This window comes from Magnolia sinica, chromosome 19 (assembly GCF_029962835.1).
Source record: "Magnolia sinica isolate HGM2019 chromosome 19, MsV1, whole genome shotgun sequence".
In the NCBI taxonomy this organism is placed as follows: Eukaryota; Viridiplantae; Streptophyta; class Magnoliopsida; order Magnoliales; family Magnoliaceae; genus Magnolia; species Magnolia sinica.
Window position 1 is genome coordinate 19,075,637 of NC_080591.1, and position 18,361 is coordinate 19,093,997.

General features: G+C 41.2%; 1 protein-coding gene across 2 annotated transcripts; it reads right to left on the minus strand.

Annotated features, from left to right (window-relative positions):
- Positions 1-418: 418 nt before the first annotated feature.
- Positions 419-10,934, minus strand: LOC131235722 (protein NRT1/ PTR FAMILY 5.10-like). 2 transcript variants are annotated; one of them, XM_058233044.1, is made up of 4 exons: positions 10,694-10,934; positions 4,113-4,327; positions 1,685-2,241; positions 419-1,481 (listed from the first exon to the last, which is right to left on the minus strand). In XM_058233044.1, the coding sequence occupies exons 1-4, from the start codon at positions 10,812-10,814 to the stop codon at positions 647-649; spliced, it is 1,728 nt and encodes a 575-aa protein (XP_058089027.1). In that variant the 5' UTR covers positions 10,815-10,934; the 3' UTR covers positions 419-646. The 2 variants fall into 2 exon arrangements, with proteins under 2 accessions (XP_058089027.1, XP_058089025.1); XM_058233042.1 differs by having other exon boundaries at positions 4,113-4,330; positions 10,694-10,931.
- Positions 10,935-18,361: the final 7,427 nt, after the last annotated feature.

Consider the following 18,361-nt stretch of genomic DNA (forward strand, 5'->3'; position numbering starts at 1 on the left):
TTTGGACTGTTCATGTGTCGTTGTCCAACTAGGAAAAGATCATCATCAAGCACTTTGTGTCATCAGTCTTGGGAGCATAAAGACACATGCATCAAACCTCTCTTAAATAAATTTCCACATCAAGACACTCATCAAAAGAGCAATGCGGCGAGTGAACCGGTTTTTATTTTTTTTTATTTTTTTTAAGCTCATGGAAGAAAGGTCACTCCATTTCTTTCTGCATTTGCCTCCCAACGATAAATAACCCAAGGAACGAACATATGCCACAGGGACCGCTGGTGAACATTTGTTGGGAATACAGCTAAAGTAAACTATCAATATTTGACAAAAAAGGAATCCATGCTTAGCAACCCCACACCTGTTATACAGATCTCAGTTTGTAGTACAATCAGATGAACGCTGGGTCGAGGTGTGTATGTGTCGTTATCGAAGCAGCGGATAAAAATTATTTTGGCTGGTTATGTTGAAATACACCTAATAACATTCACATGGGCCACATTTGCACCTCTGGGTCACTGGTTTGAAGTTTGAAGATTTCGCATCCAGAAATAGCATTTCTGACATTTATAATTACCATTACATGCTTTGGCTAAGAGAAAGTTGGCTATAATCACCATTACCTGTTTTAGCTGCAAAGGCTGAAAACTTACATCGTGGCATTTCTCCTCTTATTCTTGTAGAGGTAAGAGTTGGCAAAAAACGAGTAGATAACCAGCTCAACAGCGCTGAACCCTGCAAGAAGCCAATAGAAGTAGTCGAGATGGCCCTTGTTGAGATTATTCGAAAACCAGCTCTCTCTGCCTGGCCCACTGGTCGCCTTCTCAATCACAGCAATAAGGAAACTACTAAGGAAGCTCCCAACACCAAATATACTCAAGTATAGGGACAGGCCTAAGCTTCGCAGCCCGTCCGGCACCTGATCATAGAAGAATTCTTGCAATCCGACCATCGTAAATACGTCGGCCACTCCAAATAAGATGTACTGTGGGGCTAGCCACCAAACACTCATAGGAACCGTTGCAGCAGGCACATCAACCAGCCCAGCATCTCTAGCAACTATAAGCCTCTGGGCTTCGACCACGGCGGCCACTGCCATGGAAACCACAGACAGAAACATCCCAATGCCAATTCTTTTAAGCATTGTTATACCGGATGGCAAACCCGTGAAAGATCGGACGATAGGAACGAATATGCGGTCATACATGGGGATGACAATTACGATTGATAAGCTGATAAACGTCTGTAGTGTCGCGGCAGGTATCTGAAATCCAGAGCCTATCCATCTTTCCATGGTGCTGCCTTGCTTGGTGAAGAAAGTAGATGATTGTGCAAACACGACGGCATATATCAAACATGTGACCCATATTGGAAATAATTGTAGCACCCCCTTTGCTTCTTCCACCTGACTTACACTACATACACTCCAACTATTCTTTGAGCAATCCAGACCATCTGTAGAAGCAGCGGCCCGATCAAGAAACCTTGTGCAATACAGAAACAATGCATGAGTTAGTAATTTTTGAATACTCATTCCCTTCTTACATTGTTGCGAATTTTCTCCAAGCAACAATTTGTATAAGGAAATTTTTGTTAAGAGATATAATAAAATTTCATGACTAATCAATCTAATTTGATATTTGGTGCAACCAAACACACCCTAAAACTAGAATTTGATTTCTCTTACTTGAATTGGGTGGTACAACCCGTCTCTCTTGCTTCAGCTCCAATGGGGGGAAGATGGGTTTTATCAGCTGTAGAGGTATGGGCCTGTCGATTTCGTGCTGCTGCAACAAACACTTGGAGAATTCTCACCAATGTGCTCTTCTCCTCCGCCAAACTATAGCGGTATGTCCTGGTTCCCAACAAGAAAACAACTAAAGCAAGTGCCATGGAAATGCATGGAATTCCAAATCCAAGACCCCAACTTAAGTTATCTTGTATGTAAGTCACTATCCAAAGCGAAACGACGGTACCGGCACAGAGTGCGAAGTACCACCAATTGAAGAATGAGCTCTTGGACTTGCTCTCTTTGGGATCTCGCGGATCAAACTGATCTGCTCCAAAAGCCTGCACGCACGGCTTGTGCCCACCTTGCGCAAGTGCCACTAGGTATAGAGAGAAGAAGAAGAAGAGAATTTGAAACGGAGTAGGAGAAGCACAAGACGATGTCTCCATTTTTCTTTCACAGTCAGGCGGGCGGAGAGAAGGAAGCAAGGCTGATAGAGTCAGCAATCCTAAACCCTACAAGGCTCCATTCACATTCACTGTCAATGTTAATGCTTCAATGAAAGGATTTTATTGAAAGGGAATGGGGCTAGGCGCAATCATGGATGGACTATTTCCTCCAAATTTCCTAAATGGAAAACTAGAAACCTTTCAATTTTGATGGCCTTCAAATAGAGAGTTCAGAAGTGAAATACAGCAATGGTTCACATTCACAGTTGAAAGAACAAAGATTGGTTGGTAGCATCTTCCAGTCTTGGAGATTTTCAGGAGATGGTTCATCAATTTAGGACCCAAAAGACCAATGGTTTGGGATTCCAGATAACTAAATCATGGGACCACCACTCATCGGGTCCGTATCAGTCAATCCATCAATTCCCATCACTCATTCAGGATCATTGCAACTCCTAAGGGCCAGTTTGGTAGCAGCTTAAAAAATGAGTTCATCTTAATTTAGTTAATCATAATTATGTATTAGAGATAATGATTGCTGGCTATCAAGATTATTTTGAGTCCTTACCAAAGGAAAAAAAAATAAAAAATATATCTCTAATACATAATTACCAATAACTAAAATGAGATAACCCAAATAGAACTCGAGCTCTCCCCTGCCGCTGTGTGTGTGTGTCTACACACCCATGTGTAACTAGGGCTGAAAGTCAGGTGGGTTCAACCCGACCAACCCGATATTGGGTTGGGCTTGGGTAGGATGTATCGGGTTCGGTCTCGGGCTATACAAACACCAACCTGATAAAACTTGGGTCTGGATCTGGTGGAGGTCTCGGGTTGCCTGACCCAACCCGAACCTGATCAATATATAAGTTATTTAGAAATTATAATTGAGTGTGGATCGTCCATGTTGAAGGCACAAGAAATTCCAGTGCCGTTGGGTTTCATTGGTCCACGTCATTTCTGATGACTCAAGCTAAACAAGATACAGTTGATTTCTCTCTCCCAAATAGATTGACCAACCCAACCGAGCCCGCTCACGTTTGGCTTGGGTTGAGAATTCCCAACCTGAGGTTGGGTTGGGTTGGTTAGGGTTGAGGCATAGGAACCTTAAGCTGGACTAGGGATGAGCACCAACCCAACCCAACCCGCCGGACTTCCAGCCCTATGTGTAACATCCTCACAATTCACAAATAATCAAAGAGGTAGAGCCCAATTCGTACAAGGCATATATCTGTTTGTTTTGTCCATTGTAGCCCACACACACGTTTATATAGAGAGTCATGCTCACCTGCACACCTTCCTACATGAGCACCTGTGCATGCTTTTCCACACATGTCATGGGCACAAAATCTGAGCAATCCATGTGATGCAGAACCTCATGAAACCCCTCAGGCTAAGCTTTCAGCCTGATCCAACACTCTTGTGACCCATAGAAAAGAGAGAGGCAAATCAAGGGAGATAACTCTTTACTTTTTCCATGGCCCACCAGAGTTTTGGATCAGACTGAAATTTGGTCCGTGGAGGTTTCATGGGGTGTTGTATCACGTGGACGGTTCAGATTTTGCACTCACATCACGTATCAAAAAGTACTCATGAGTTTGCATAAGAACCGGTGCGCAGCTGAGCATTTCACACACATATATAACTGGGCTCTTACTAGACCTGAACCCACTTTAATCCTAGAAGGATACAAATCCAACAATACCTAATTTTTAACCAGGTCCAAAAGGTGAGGCCCAAACCGGACCACTTTCCTAACTGTCCAGAATATAGGACCCATACCCTCTACAATCGGGTCGGATCCATCCGGCACCCGCAATAGCCCTACCTACTTAGAAGTGCCTAGGGCAATTCATGCCACACGTGCTTATGTGCTGCTCCTGTGCTTGATCTCGCACGAGTGAAACGTGGGGAGAGCGAGAGTATGAAGTACGGACCAGGATATAAAGGAGGGAAGCATAAAGGATGGTGCGGTAGCGTCCCAAGTAGGAGTCAGCCACGAATGCTCCCAAAAGAGGAAGCATGGACGCTGCCCCTGACCATGCGTTCACATTCGCTGCAGCTGCAGCCGTTGATTGCTGCAGTGGCCCAGTCAGATAGCTGATCAGATTCGAACCTATCCCGTAGTATGCAAACCTCTCAGCCATCTCCACTCCTGCAAATTAAATAATTACATAAATAAAATAGGGAATTTGACATTTACGCACATTCCAATTAACTTGCATACAACCATTTATACCTCACTTAGGGCTGTTAATGGGACCGACTGGCCCACCTCAGGAAAGACTTGGGCTGGAATATCAGACTTGGACTGTATACAACAGCCCATCAGCCAAGGCCAATAGGGGTATATTTATTAAAAGAAACTAATTTAGATTCAGTAAATAAATAAATAAAAAGTTTTCAATAAGCTCCCCATTTACTTATAGATTTCTCAACAGAGAGAGGAGATGGAATGATTTGTCATTTGGGTTGACAGTAATGTTTATGTGAAATCCACCCCTACCACTCAAGGCTCAAAACTAGCTCCATCAGGTAAATCAGATTATTGTAAAATAGTGTATGGGGCCAATGCTCACTTTCCAAATTGTTTCCCTTGGAGTAGCCTACCTGAATCAGGTATAAGCCTATTTTTTAGCTTCATTTAAATTTTAGTATGGCATCTAATGGTTGGAGTGGATTTCATATAATCATCACAATGGGCCTTTCAAAAAGTAAGGGTTGACGTCTCTCTCCCACCTGATTCTTTTGGTGTGACCCAAATCAATCACACATCATTCTACTTTCTTTCTTTTTTCTTTTTAATCTAGGCCTGCCAATGTAGAATTACACATCTAATGATTGGATTGGATTTCATATACACATCCCGATGGCCCCATAAAAACCCAAGGGTGGCATCCCTCTCCCAATTGTTAAGAAAAAGAGGAAGAGATTTCTTCACTTATATCAAAAAAATGAAATTTTATGTGATATGAGGCCACCTTGATGTGTATGTGTAATCCCGTGTTAGGACCAGGGCAAAGCAAAAGGCCAGGCTCATCTATAATTCATGTGAACCATATCTAAGAAATTACTTGGGAGAGAAACATCCACCCTTGATTTTTATAGGGTCCACCATGATGATCATATGAATCCGCTATAACTATTAGATGTCATACCAAAATTTGGCCATGAGGCCAAAAATCCAGGCCCATATGATTGAGGTGAGCCACAACAAGGGAAAATAATTTGGAGGGTGAGTGTTGTCCCGTATACTTTCCAATCATGTGGTCCACTTGAATCACGGATGGGGCCGATATTTGGGCCCTGAGTGTAAAATGGGGTAACGCCCTAGTGTCAGGGTGGATTTCATACAAAAATTTCGACAGGCCCACTTAAACTGCTGATTGCTTTACTCCACCCTTATTACTTACCCCTCTTTCTCTTATCTTCTAAGCTCTAACCCGAATGCCCCTCTCTCTCTCTCTCTCATCTTCCAAGCTTCAATCTCTTCATAACTTCCGCCAATCATTACCTTAGCTAAATTGCCATATATAACTTTCGCTAATCATTACCTTAGTTAAATTGCCATATTTTTATCAAGTTTCGCCCTGAATTTGACATCATTCTCGCCTTATAAATACCCAGGCCAATGCAGACGGCATCTCCAGACCAACCCACACGGCCTTGTGCCCATTACAGGAGCGAGCCTTAAACAACTCTCTCTCTCTCTCTCTCTCTCTCTCTCTCTCTCTCTCTCTCCATTCTAAAAACCAACTAGGCTTGGGCTGGACTATGTTAGCCCATCACTGTCCTAGGTGGACGCCTACCTATGCTGAACAATGTGGGTTAGCCTTGGACAAAGCTTGGGCTAGCCCTACCTCGGACCATTGACGCTCCTAACCACATTTGCATACAAATCCTTTATGGACGAATGACCAAGTAATAAGTCCTCCACCTTTTAGGCAGTGTCTTGGTGAAGGTAATCCACTGGAGCTATAGCGAAAGCAAGTCTTCACGGGGCATTTGGATGAGATCTACCCCATCAATCAGGTGCCCTACCTCATATTATATTTTGATCTCAACCATTCATACAAAACTCAGGTGGGCCATGCCATAAAACCTTTAAATTCACCTATTATGGTACACAGGAGTTCTAAAATAAAATGAGTTTTGGAGAGCACCTTCATCTTAGTGCAAAGATTATTATTTTATTTTTTTTGAAAGATTGGTGCAAAGAATTAATGAATGGATTGGATGGCATATATAGACTTATGGTGGGCGCCATACAGGACTACTAACAGTAGTCAACCGGGCCTATCACAATCATGAGGCAGCGCACCTAATGAATGGCGTGGATCTCACGGACGATGTCCCCCATTAGGACGTGCCCTCTGACCAAACGTAGTCAAACTAGGGCAATTTCACGCGTGTGAAGCCCCGCCCATCTTAAACGGAAAGTGGGGTCCACTTGAAGAAACCAAACGTACGCAGATTAGCTACTGACAGGTTGAGTATCGAGACTCGTACTGAAGTGACGCCACCAAGTTCTGTGGGTCCCACCATGATGTATGTTTTGTATTCACACCGTCCATCCATCCATTTGGAGAGACCATTTTAGAGTATGATCCAAAACTCGAGTGTACCCCGCCAAAGAAAACAGTGGACAGAGTGACACCTATCATTAAAAACTTCCGAAGGCCACGAAAGTTTTTATATATTTGTATTTTCCCTTCTTTAATGTCTGTTTTAAGTTATGAACAAGTTGGATCTCAAACGAACATCACGGTGGATCTTAGGAAGGTTTCAATAGTGGGTGTCACTCTCTCCACTATTTTCTTTGGTAGGGTCCACTATAACTTCGGATCTACCTCATTCTTTGGATCATATCCTAAAATTATATCTCCAAATGGATGGACGGGGTGGATACATCATGGTGGGACCCACAGAACTTGGCGACGTCACTTAGTTTCGCGCTCAACCTGTCAGTTTAAACAGCAAGTGATGGAGCCCTCGGAGCGGATAACGGACGCAGCTACTGACAGTTAGTTACGTCACCAAGTTCCGTAGGGCCACTATGATGTATTTATTGAATCCACACCGTCCATCCATTTGGAGAGATCATTTTATGGCATGAGCCAAAGAATGAGGCCGATCCAAAGCTCGAGTGGACCCCACCACATAAAACAGTGGGAGAGTGACGCCCACCGTTGAAACCTTCCTATGTCCACCTTGATATTTATTTGAGGTCCACCCTGCTCATAAGTTAGCATAGATATGAAAGAAGAAAAAACACAAATTTCTATTCATCGAAAGCTTCTGTACCGCGTAAAACTTTTTTAACGGTGGCCGTCATGCTCCCCACTGTTATCTGGGTCGCTCTCCCTACCGTTTTCTGTGGTAGAGTACAATCGAACTTTGAATCTGACTCATTCTTTTGCTCATACTTTCAAGGACGGTGTGGATGCAACAAATAAATCATGGTGGCCCCACAAAATGTAGTGACGTCACTTAGGTAGCGAGTCTCTCAACTCGTAAGCAAATCCGCGTCCCCGGGTAACACCCTTTAACCGTGTGGGTCCCACCTATGTATATAAAACTATTTTTCCATGTCATTATAGGAAACGATCCCAAAACTCGGGAAGATCTAAATCTCAGATGGACCATAGCACTAAAGATAGTGATGGTTATTAAAAACTTTTATGGGCTATAATAGTTTTCGATCAAGCTGATCTTTATATTTTCCCTTCATCCAGATGCTCTTGGCATTATCTACAGGTTGGATTGCAAATAAAAAATTACGAAAACCTTACCCTCGCGGTGGGCCCTTTGGATTTTTTAATGGTGAGGCACTCAGTCACCACTGTTTCCTGTGGTGTGGTCCACCTGAGAGTTGAATCTGCATAATGTTTCAGATCCCATCCTAAAATGGGCCGGAGAAACGGATGGACGGCATGGATATACAAATAATAATAATCAACAAGGTTGGCCCCGCAGTAAGGGTAATACCGTCTAATGTGTCACCCGGGTAATAACACCTTATCCTCTCCCCAGAGGCCGCCACTCTTCTTTACACGTGTTTTCAGTTCTTATCAGCTGGAAGCCGCAGTCCGCTAATTTTGGCCAAAACCACGACTTTCCTGCTTTTTTCCTCCTTTGCTGTACAGTTATTGGTCCATATCAGTCAGCGATGCATTATTCAATGGGACGCGGATTGCGTACTAAACCCGCCGTCCCTAGCTCCGAACGGGCAGGTTTATGGGCGGGCCCACCGTGATGTATCTGTACATCCAAGCCATCTATCCCTTTTTTTCTGATTATTTTAAGGCATCAAAACAAAATTGAGGCGGATCCAACGATCAAATGGACCACACCACATATAACTCTTGCATTTAAGAGGCATTTAATGCTTTGTGCATTTTAATGCAACCAAGCTTATTATTTGGTGTGGTCCACCTGATCGTTTGATCTGTCTTATTTTTGTTTTGATGCCTTAAAATACTCTGGGAAAAGGGATCGACGGCTTAGATGTGTGGAAACACATTAAGGTGGGCCCGCCCAAAACCTGCCCGTTCGGAGCTGGGGCCGAGGGGGGGTAGTACGCAATCCGCGTCCCATTCAATGCATGATAGAAACACACGGTCCAATTCAACCACCACAATTTTGCTGCTTGACGCAAACGGAGGATCCGTATTCGTGGCAATGGGCTATAAAGGAGTAGTCCATGGCTACTCCCCCCGCCACCACCCGGTGGCTGGTGGTCGGTTCTATGTGGCCCTGCCATGATGTATATGTTTCATCTATTCCGTTCATACATTTTTACATATAAATTTAGATCTTGGTCCCAAAATTGAGAGGGATATAAATCTCAGGTGGACCACACCACAGGAAAACAATAGTGATTGGATATCCACCACTAAAATCCTCTTAAGGCACACTGTACTGTTTATTTGACATTCAATCTGTTGATTAGGTCATACAGACCCAGATGAAGGGAAAAAATAAATATCAGCTTGATCCAAAACTTTTATGGCCCCCAAAAGATTTTTAATGGTCGACGTTTATTCAACACTGTTTCCTGTAATGTGGTCTACTTAAAGATTGGGACATATTCATTTTTGGTCTCATTCCATAAAATGATCTAGAAAAATAGATGGACGGCATGGATGAAACACATACATCATGGTGGGGCCCACGGGGGAGTAGCCATTCCGTTTCCGTAGTCCATCGATCGTGAGACATGTCAGATCAATGGTCAGGATTATAAAATCATCTTCTCCACTCCACACATGTAAAAACCCGCAGATGCAGGCCATGTGTGATGCATCTCATGACTAAAGCTCAGATTCAAAATTCGACATCTAATGTGGGGTCGGAGATGGACACCCGTGACAGAAGCTCATCGCCTTTCTGTAAATGGCAGTGACTAATCCACCGTTTATACGCATATCTGAAGGGAATCCGAACCGCCCAAATAGCTTAAAAGATTGTGGATGGACCATAAATGTTAGAAACCATCAGATTTTCTTATTGACTACTCTGATTCATCTAACCATCCATTTGGTACCCACCAATTGTATGGACAAGATTACTTGATCAATTTGTATTTCGATCTACAAACCATCCACAATGTGCCCCACAATTTGGATGGTCTGGATGACCAAACGCGTGTGCAGCATGAAAGGAAGATGAATCGCGACCGTGGTGTTAGTGGTTGGAAACTATCGTATTTATCTTGGCGAAAGACTACATGTGCTGCTGCTGACTCGCGTGAGATGGATTGGAGGCTCTGCCGCACAAGTGCCGACATGACAAACGTGTGAGAGATCGGAGACATTCATCAGGAAAATGGGAACACTGCACGAATCAGCTCTGGCAGGACACGGATTTCCTTTCGCAGGAAGTTCCTGCCGTGGAAACATATGTGGGGCCCGCCGTGATGTTTTTGAGAAATCCACCCCGTCAATCCGTTTTGTGAGCTCATTTTAGGCTTGAAATCAAAAGTGAAAAGGATACAAGACTCAGGTGGGCCGCAAAGGAAAAGTTGGGTAGGAAAATTCCTACAGGTGAAACCTCGACAGTGATGTTTACATGCCATCCATATCGTTCATAACGCCATTCCTACTGGGTTGAACTGAAAACATTAGCCTGATTCAAAACTTCTGTGGCCCGTGAATATTTCAACCGTGTAACTTCAATCCTTACGTTTTCGGCCCACTTGAGTATCGGATCCGGCTCATTTTTTGGGACATGTCCTAAAATGAGCTTAAAAAACTGTTGAACGGGGTGGATTTCTCACAAACATCACGGTGGGCCCCACCCGGGTTCCCATCGCAGTAACTTCCTGCGAAAGGCTTTGGCAGGAAATCCGCATCCGTTCCGTCGCACTTCCAAACAAAAACAAACAAAACACCCACAACTGTGCACAACATGCTCCCAAAGAACATCAGATCCGATCTCGCACGCGCTATATCCACACGTGCGAGTGCGAAGCTCCCATCCATCACAAGCGAGCGATCAAACTCAATGACTTACATACCTATAATGAAGAAAGCAGACCTCCATCCGCCCGATGAAGATCTGGTCACGAGCCGTCCTCTGTAATCGACGGACCCTTCGACGGTATCACCCAGCAGTGCATCCGTCGCAGAAATCGCCATCTCCCCTCAGTCAAAAGAAGAAGAGGGCCAGGTGAGATCTGTAGAGCGGAGGATCACGGGATTTTCTTTTTCTTTTTTTCTCTCTCCCTTTTTCTCGCAATCTTTTGGAAGAGGCGACTGGGGTAGGCGACTGCTGAGTGACTGAGAGTAGTGAAGAGGAAAGTGCGAGGGTATGTTTGTGGAGATGATCGATTCTGATTTGCTATTTGTATACGTAGTATTAGCTAAATAGTGGATAAGATAGTGAGTAAATTCTGTGGGGTCCATACTGATGTATGTGTCTTATCCAAGCCGTCCATTCTTTTTAAAATCTTATTTTAATGAATTTATTCAAAATTCAAGGATATCAAAAGCTAAAGTAGACTACACCAAAGGAAATATTGAGTATGATGACGTGCACCGTTGAAACCTTCTCAGGGCCCACAGTGATTTTTTTTTTGTCATCCAACCTGTTTATAAGGTCACATGGACATGGATGAAGGGAAAACACAAATATTATCTTGATTAAAAGGCTCTTAAGAATTTTTCAACGGTAGATATTTAATTCACTCTGTTTCCTATGTATAGTCCAATTGAGCTTGGGATATACTTCAAGTTCTTCAATTTTGACTTCCTTTACTAAAATATTCTGATGAAACAGATGAACGGTGTGGATAAGATAAATATGTTATGGTGGGCCCCATATAATTTACTCTAGCACACCGAGTTACTTGGTACTCAGTCGGCTTACGTTTCTTCGGGGCTGAGAGTGTGCAAGTAGGCCACGCCTTCGGTGAAAAGCGTTACGAGTTCTTCCTTTTGGCGTCTTGTTCCCGGAAATTAACATTTGCACCAATCGTTTCGACATTTGGAATCGAGAGGGTAGATTCGTTCTGGGAGGCTGCTTGCCTTTTGTGCAACATTGTAGAATAAGATTATTTTACAACATTTTTTTTACTTGGTGCCCAATGTAATTTTTGTAGCGCATCTAACCCGTGCATTAAGGTTATCACATCGTAAAATCAGGATGCCCCCAAAATCAGACCGAATAGACTATCACGTGAGTTTTTTTCATAAAATTGGATATTTTGGATGGTTGTCAATCATCTCCTATGATGTGGCCCACGTGAATATTCGATAAGACTGATTTTTGTGAAATCCCATCAGTATGTCTGGATCCTCTACTCTACGTGTAGAAAGTTTCCCTTTGTTGTAATGTGGTTGAGCCACATTATTACTAATTAGAAAATTAGTGTTTGTGGCTGACAAAGATCCACACTCAAATGGCAAATATATTATGCACTCGGCCAATGAAGTAAGGGCCTGTTAAATATTAAGTGAAAGAGTAAGAATTATTTCCCCATGTATTTATGGAATATCTGATTTAACTACTTACCCTTTTTGAAAGAGGAAACTAAACATTATAAAATATAAATGGGTCCCATTGTGATGCATTTCGCTTTTCCACACTATTCATCTATTATACCATTTGAATTTATAGTATGAGCAAAAAATTGAAATATATCCAAAACTCAAGTGGACCACGCCATATGAAAAGGGAATCGAATCCTTACCATTAAAAACTTTGTGGGGCCACTGTTGCTTTTGGCGTGGGCCACCTAAGCGTTGTATTTGCTTCATTTTTTATATCATGCTTCAAAATATTATAGTAAAATATGTGGACAGAACGGATATATCATATACATTACCGTGCCATTCAAAAATTAAAATTATCTCTTTTAATCTAGTTTCAATGGCACAAATACCTATAAATTTTCAAACAAGATAAACCAAATAATTACCTATTTTCAGTGTATTTACACTGGCTTTGAAAAAACAAGCAAGCAAGTGAATTAGTTTCAATGTAGGCAATTAACTTTTTTAGGCAAATGAATTACTTTTACAGGCATGTGAATAAGTGTTAAAGAGTAAGCCTAGTTTGCAACCTTAACTACACACTTCATGTGGAAATTAATAAAGTGACCAAATTATGCTGATATCGATCCCTAGTGGGGGTGGCTAACAGTGCAGTGTGTACTGACAGTGAGTGTGTACCAAAAATATAAAATAGAAACTGTCCAAATTATGTGTTAGTTTTAAAACCAAAAACTCAGACAAGCTTGTAAGGTTATGAGCGAAGTCGGGGACCAGATGGGTACTACCAAATTCAAGTCGCCATTGTCGGAGCGATTCTTAAAACAATAGTGTCACATCTAAAATTTACACACTTATTTGATTATCTGACTACCAAACTAAGGGATATTTTCTAGATAATCAAAAATGAAAAATATTCAATGCTCCTAATCACAAAGACAAATTTTCCACACATATGAGGTCATAGATTTGAATTATTTAACCCATTTGATGTTGAAACTTTGAATGGATGTATTTGGTATAAATGATCCTCATAATTGCTTATCAACACATTTATTTTTGAAGGTTAATTGAATTGGAGGCATTTGAAATACATAAATTTAGTGTGTTCTGAAATGTACCTTTTTAAGGTGTAATTGGAGTAAAATGTTAGTTTTACTTTATTTTTAATTATTGGATAGTTGCACATTTAATGAAGATGTCGTTAGGATGTAAATTTGTTATACACGTGGTATACTAATGATACATCAAAACAATTTAATCATTGGTTACAACGCTAAAATCATATCAATATAATGATATAAACTATCCAAACATTAGCTATGTAAATTAATGGTTAAAAAATGTCAATGACTTGCTTATTGGTATCTCTTACATTAGTAGCCTAGCACACCTGTCTCTCAAATTTGTTTTTGTCAAATTATGTATTTCAATAGGTTTATCATACCTCACATATCAACACTAATTTAAGATATTAAAATTAACGTAGTTACTAAAATTCTAGTTATTCCCATTAAAGAATTTCAATATATTCCTATTACAATATTTAAATTATAATGCATTTTCATTACAAGCTGCCAAATATAATTAATGAATCAAATGCATTCCAAGCACATGCTCCCATGCAAGCCCAACGGCTACTACCGTGACCAATGTCGGTTCACATAATCTCCTACCAAAACTTCTTAATCACAGGATGGGGAATGGGATGGATATTACCTGATGAGTTTGTAAGAGATATTTGTACATTATCTCCTCCCAAAACTTCTAGCTGGTGTATTGATGTCATCAAGTTTTGTGGGTCTCATCATGAGGTATATGTTATATCCAAATTGTTCATCCATTTGGCGAGCTCGTCGTAAGGCTTGTGCCGAAAAATAAGATATATCTAAAGATCAAATGGACCATACCGAAAAAAGTAGCGGGGGATTGAACGTCTACCATTGAAACCCTTTTGGGGTCACAGAAGTTTTAGATCAATATGATATTTGTTTTTCCTCTTCATCCAGGTCATTGTGATCTTATGAATGGATTGAATGGAAAATAAACATTATTGTGGGCCACCAATGTTTTAACCTTGAAAATCATGATCCCCACTTCTATTTATGGTGTGTTCCAGTTGAGCTTTGGATATGATTCATTTTTTGTCGCATGCTTCAAAATGATCTCAAAAAATGAATGTGGATATAATAAATACATCATTTTGGCGCCATGTAACTTTGATCTCCCTTGGACCATTTGTGAAACTTGGAGCTCCAACACCACACGTACCCACACCAGCTACATCGCTGGTGGCTGGTACACCAGCCAAACCGCTTCCATGTAAACTGGGGCTGTTTTCAGCCATCCATTTCTTATTTCTGGAATCATCTGACAAACATCGTGATTGGACTGCAAGTTCACTGTAATGACGTCTTGGGGCTACGTTTAAGTGATACAAAATGGACAAAACGCTGTAGATGGAAATTCTAACCCTTCAGTTGATTTTGAATGACAATAAGGTTAAGAACCCAAAAAAGCGCAATCGTCTATATTCAACAAACAAAGGTCCATGGCTAGTTTCTTAAAATTTAAGACCCACGTACAATGATGGGTGCCCTCTTTGATGATGGTTCAACTAGCTCTACTAGTTCATATATCATCTCATGCATTGTTGTCCCCTCATGGGTGTGATGGACATTCTTGTTGTCCCCTCTCGATTATGGGATGTGGCAAAAATCACCCAAACAAAGGTGAGTTACACCATTTGAAACAATGGGAAATTATTCCTAAAACATCTAAACGAACTTGGTGGGACCTACTTAAGTTTTGAAATAGCCTAAAATTTAGTGTAAATGCTAGAGTTGTACACGAGTCGAATCGAGTCGAGCTCGGCACAGCTCGGCTCAGCTCTGTCAATAGCTAACTCCAACTTGAACTCGACTTGGCTCAGTCCTCAAGCCTATCTTGCTGGCTCTGCTCAATTCAGTCAGCAGCATGCGCTAGTTCGAGCATGTTCGGCATTTTCTCAAACAGGTAGAATGCAGCTCCAATTTCTCAAAGAATGTAAAACAATAGCAATAATTTACATGCATTTCATCAAACATCTAAAGAGTAACATCATAATCAAACACCCGGGCAAGTAGCATCAAAATCAAATGGCCGACGTATCCATTCCTTCCTCACCAACACTTCATTGAGTCATTTCATCAAACACTCGACGAGCAGCATTCATATCAAAATAACCAAGTCACCGAGCTTATTCGATCTAAGCCGAGTCGAGCTCGAGCAAGCTCGAACTCGATCGATTTTTTTTTTGAGTTCCAAAAACCAGCTCAACTCAGTCCGAATCTAATTTTGAGCCAAGGCGAGTCAAGCTTTTCTAAGTTGAATCGAGCAAGCTAACCAAGCTAACTCAACTTGTGTACAGCTCTGGTAAATGCCCATCCATGTGTGATACACATTGGTCGTGCTGGATGTCCAAACCATATCTCACTAGGCCCTATATACAATCAGGAAGATTTCAATGGGTGGGCATCCATTCTCAACTATTCTATAAGGTGTGGTCCACTTAAGTCATGGATTGGCCTGATTTTTAGGCCATGGCTCATCGTAGAATGGTGCATTTGATTAATGGGATGAAAGCCCGACCTCATGCAAAGCTTCTCATAAGGTCAACCACGTAGTGCCTTATTTTTATTTACTAGTTCACAAACCCTAACTCAATTGGAAATGATAGAATGTTCCTAATCAAAACAATTAAAATAAAATAAAATAAAAGACTAATACAATTTATTGAACCATTAAAAAAAAAAAAAAAAAACTCTTACCTTTACGTGACAAAACTAGGCTTGTGATATGCTTCGCGGGATGCCCTAACTAATTTCAAAATAGGGGACTTATGTGATTTCTCGATCATCAGCTTAGATAATTGGAATTTAACATAAAACCTGATAATTGTCATATTGAGTCAGCTCTCTCAACTAGGGCTGCAACTAGGGTACGGATCAACCCATTCTTGATTCACCCAACCCAAGTTTGGGATGGGTTGTAAAGGCCTGCGTTGGGTTTGGGTTTGATAGATGCCAACCCAACTTGAATTCGGGTTGGGTCTGTTGAGCAACTTTTGGTCGGGTTGGGTTGGCTTGGGAACAATGACATGTATTGGGTCAGGCCAAGGTCTGGCGATCAAGTCGGGCCAATTAATCTTTCCTTTATTGATTGTTTTATTCTATTTAAGTATATTGTCTAAATATTTCTAATTTAATTGTGAAGTATTGAATCGAGTAAGGTAAAGACTCGGTCAGGTCTTCGAGTTATACCCGTACTTTGTTGTGTGAGACATGTCACGTGAGCTTTACCTATCACATGTTGTCGTATTATTCATGGCCTAATTTGTTTGTTTGTACATTAATTTAAGAGAATTTTACAGAGACTGGCTAATTAATATAGTACAAAGACTAGCTAATTAATTTGTTTGTTTGTACATTAATTTAAGAGAATTTTACAGAGACTAGCTAATTAATATGGTACATTTTTTTTCCAAAAAACTACCTCATTAGTCCATATAATTATTAGGCCACTACCTTTGGTACCCGCAGCCTAGGTGGGCCCCACTGTGATGTTTATGGTGAAATCTACCCCGACCACCAAATGTGCCACCCTTTGTTAGAATCATATGTGATTCGGGTGGACAATGTGATTGGAAAAAGTGTATAGAGCAATGCTCACTCTCTAAGTTGTTTTTATTAGTGTGGCCTACGTCAATTATGGATGGGTATGCATTTTGGAATACAGGCCTAGATATTTTCTCCAAATCTAATGATTTGAGGGGATTTCATATAATTATCACTGTGGCCCTGAAAAAACTAAGGGTGGACATATCTCTCCCAATTGTTTACTTTGGTGTGGCCCACTAGAATAATAAATCAACCTAATTTTTTAATCTCTAGACCTACTATTATACTAAATATCTAATGGTTGAAGTGGATCTTACATAAAGATCCCAACAGGCCCATCAAAATCATAAGTGATGTCCCATTAATTCCATTTTTTCTCCAAGTACTCTATGCTGTTGGAGAGAGGAAGGGGCACACTTTTTTTTGGCTTGGCTTACCGTGATGCTTATGTAAGATCTACCACGACCATTAGATGCATAATCTCAGTTTAAGCCCCGAGCTAAAAAATAGGTTGACTAGTGATTCGGGTGGTGCACACCAAAGCGAACAATTGGAAGAGATATGTCCACCCTTGATTTTCACATAACCTAATATAATGGTTACATGAAATCCACTCCAACCATTAGATGCCATACAAAAATTTAGGCATGGGGCCTAAAATTCAAGCCCATCCATGATTTGAGTGGGCCATACTAGGGAAATAGTTTAGAGGGTGATTATTGCATGCACACTTTTTCCAATCATGTGGTCCTCTTGAATCACACACGGGGGCAATTTTTTAGCCCTTTGACTTGACGTGAGGTAATGCACCTGGTGATTAGAATGGATTTTACATAAACATGAAGTGCACCCCTGTAGATGATAGAGGGCGGATTTTTCGAGGGGACGGAAGATCGACTCTCGCTTCTTCCACTAGTTACCTTGTTAGAGGGCTTTTGTTTAGGGGTAAAAGGGTGTTATATTTAACCAGAGTCACCGTTAATTAATTATTATGATTCTACAGTCAGTTAGATCCCGTAGAAACACTCAAGATTGATGACCCGAAGATCCTTAACCTTAAGATGATTCGTGAGTTTACATTCCAGAGATTCTGAGCAAGGGTCCGCGGTTACATAGAGGGAATGTGTTAGGCACCCACTCTGATCGTACAAATGTACAATCTTTACTTCACAATATCTTACTAATTTTTGAGGAATATGACTAGTTCTCGTGTGCAGAAATGTAATGCGATGCAATAGCATTGATGATTGACCAATCCGAATTTCCGATGGGAAGGATCTGACTATATCGGAAAGCCGCAGAGCATATGTTTAAAATGATCAAGTGCAGGATGCAAAGGATGTATATATGAGATGACTGATGTTGTATAGATTTTTATGATGAAACCATAGCCAACCGGCTAAGGTTTTTCGTAGACCTGCTCTGGTAATACTAGCAGGCCTCAGATCATACACTCACTAGTCATATACGAAAAAATGATGGAATGCAATGTATATGCTAAAATGACGACTAACTGGCTAAGGTTTCTGGTAGGCA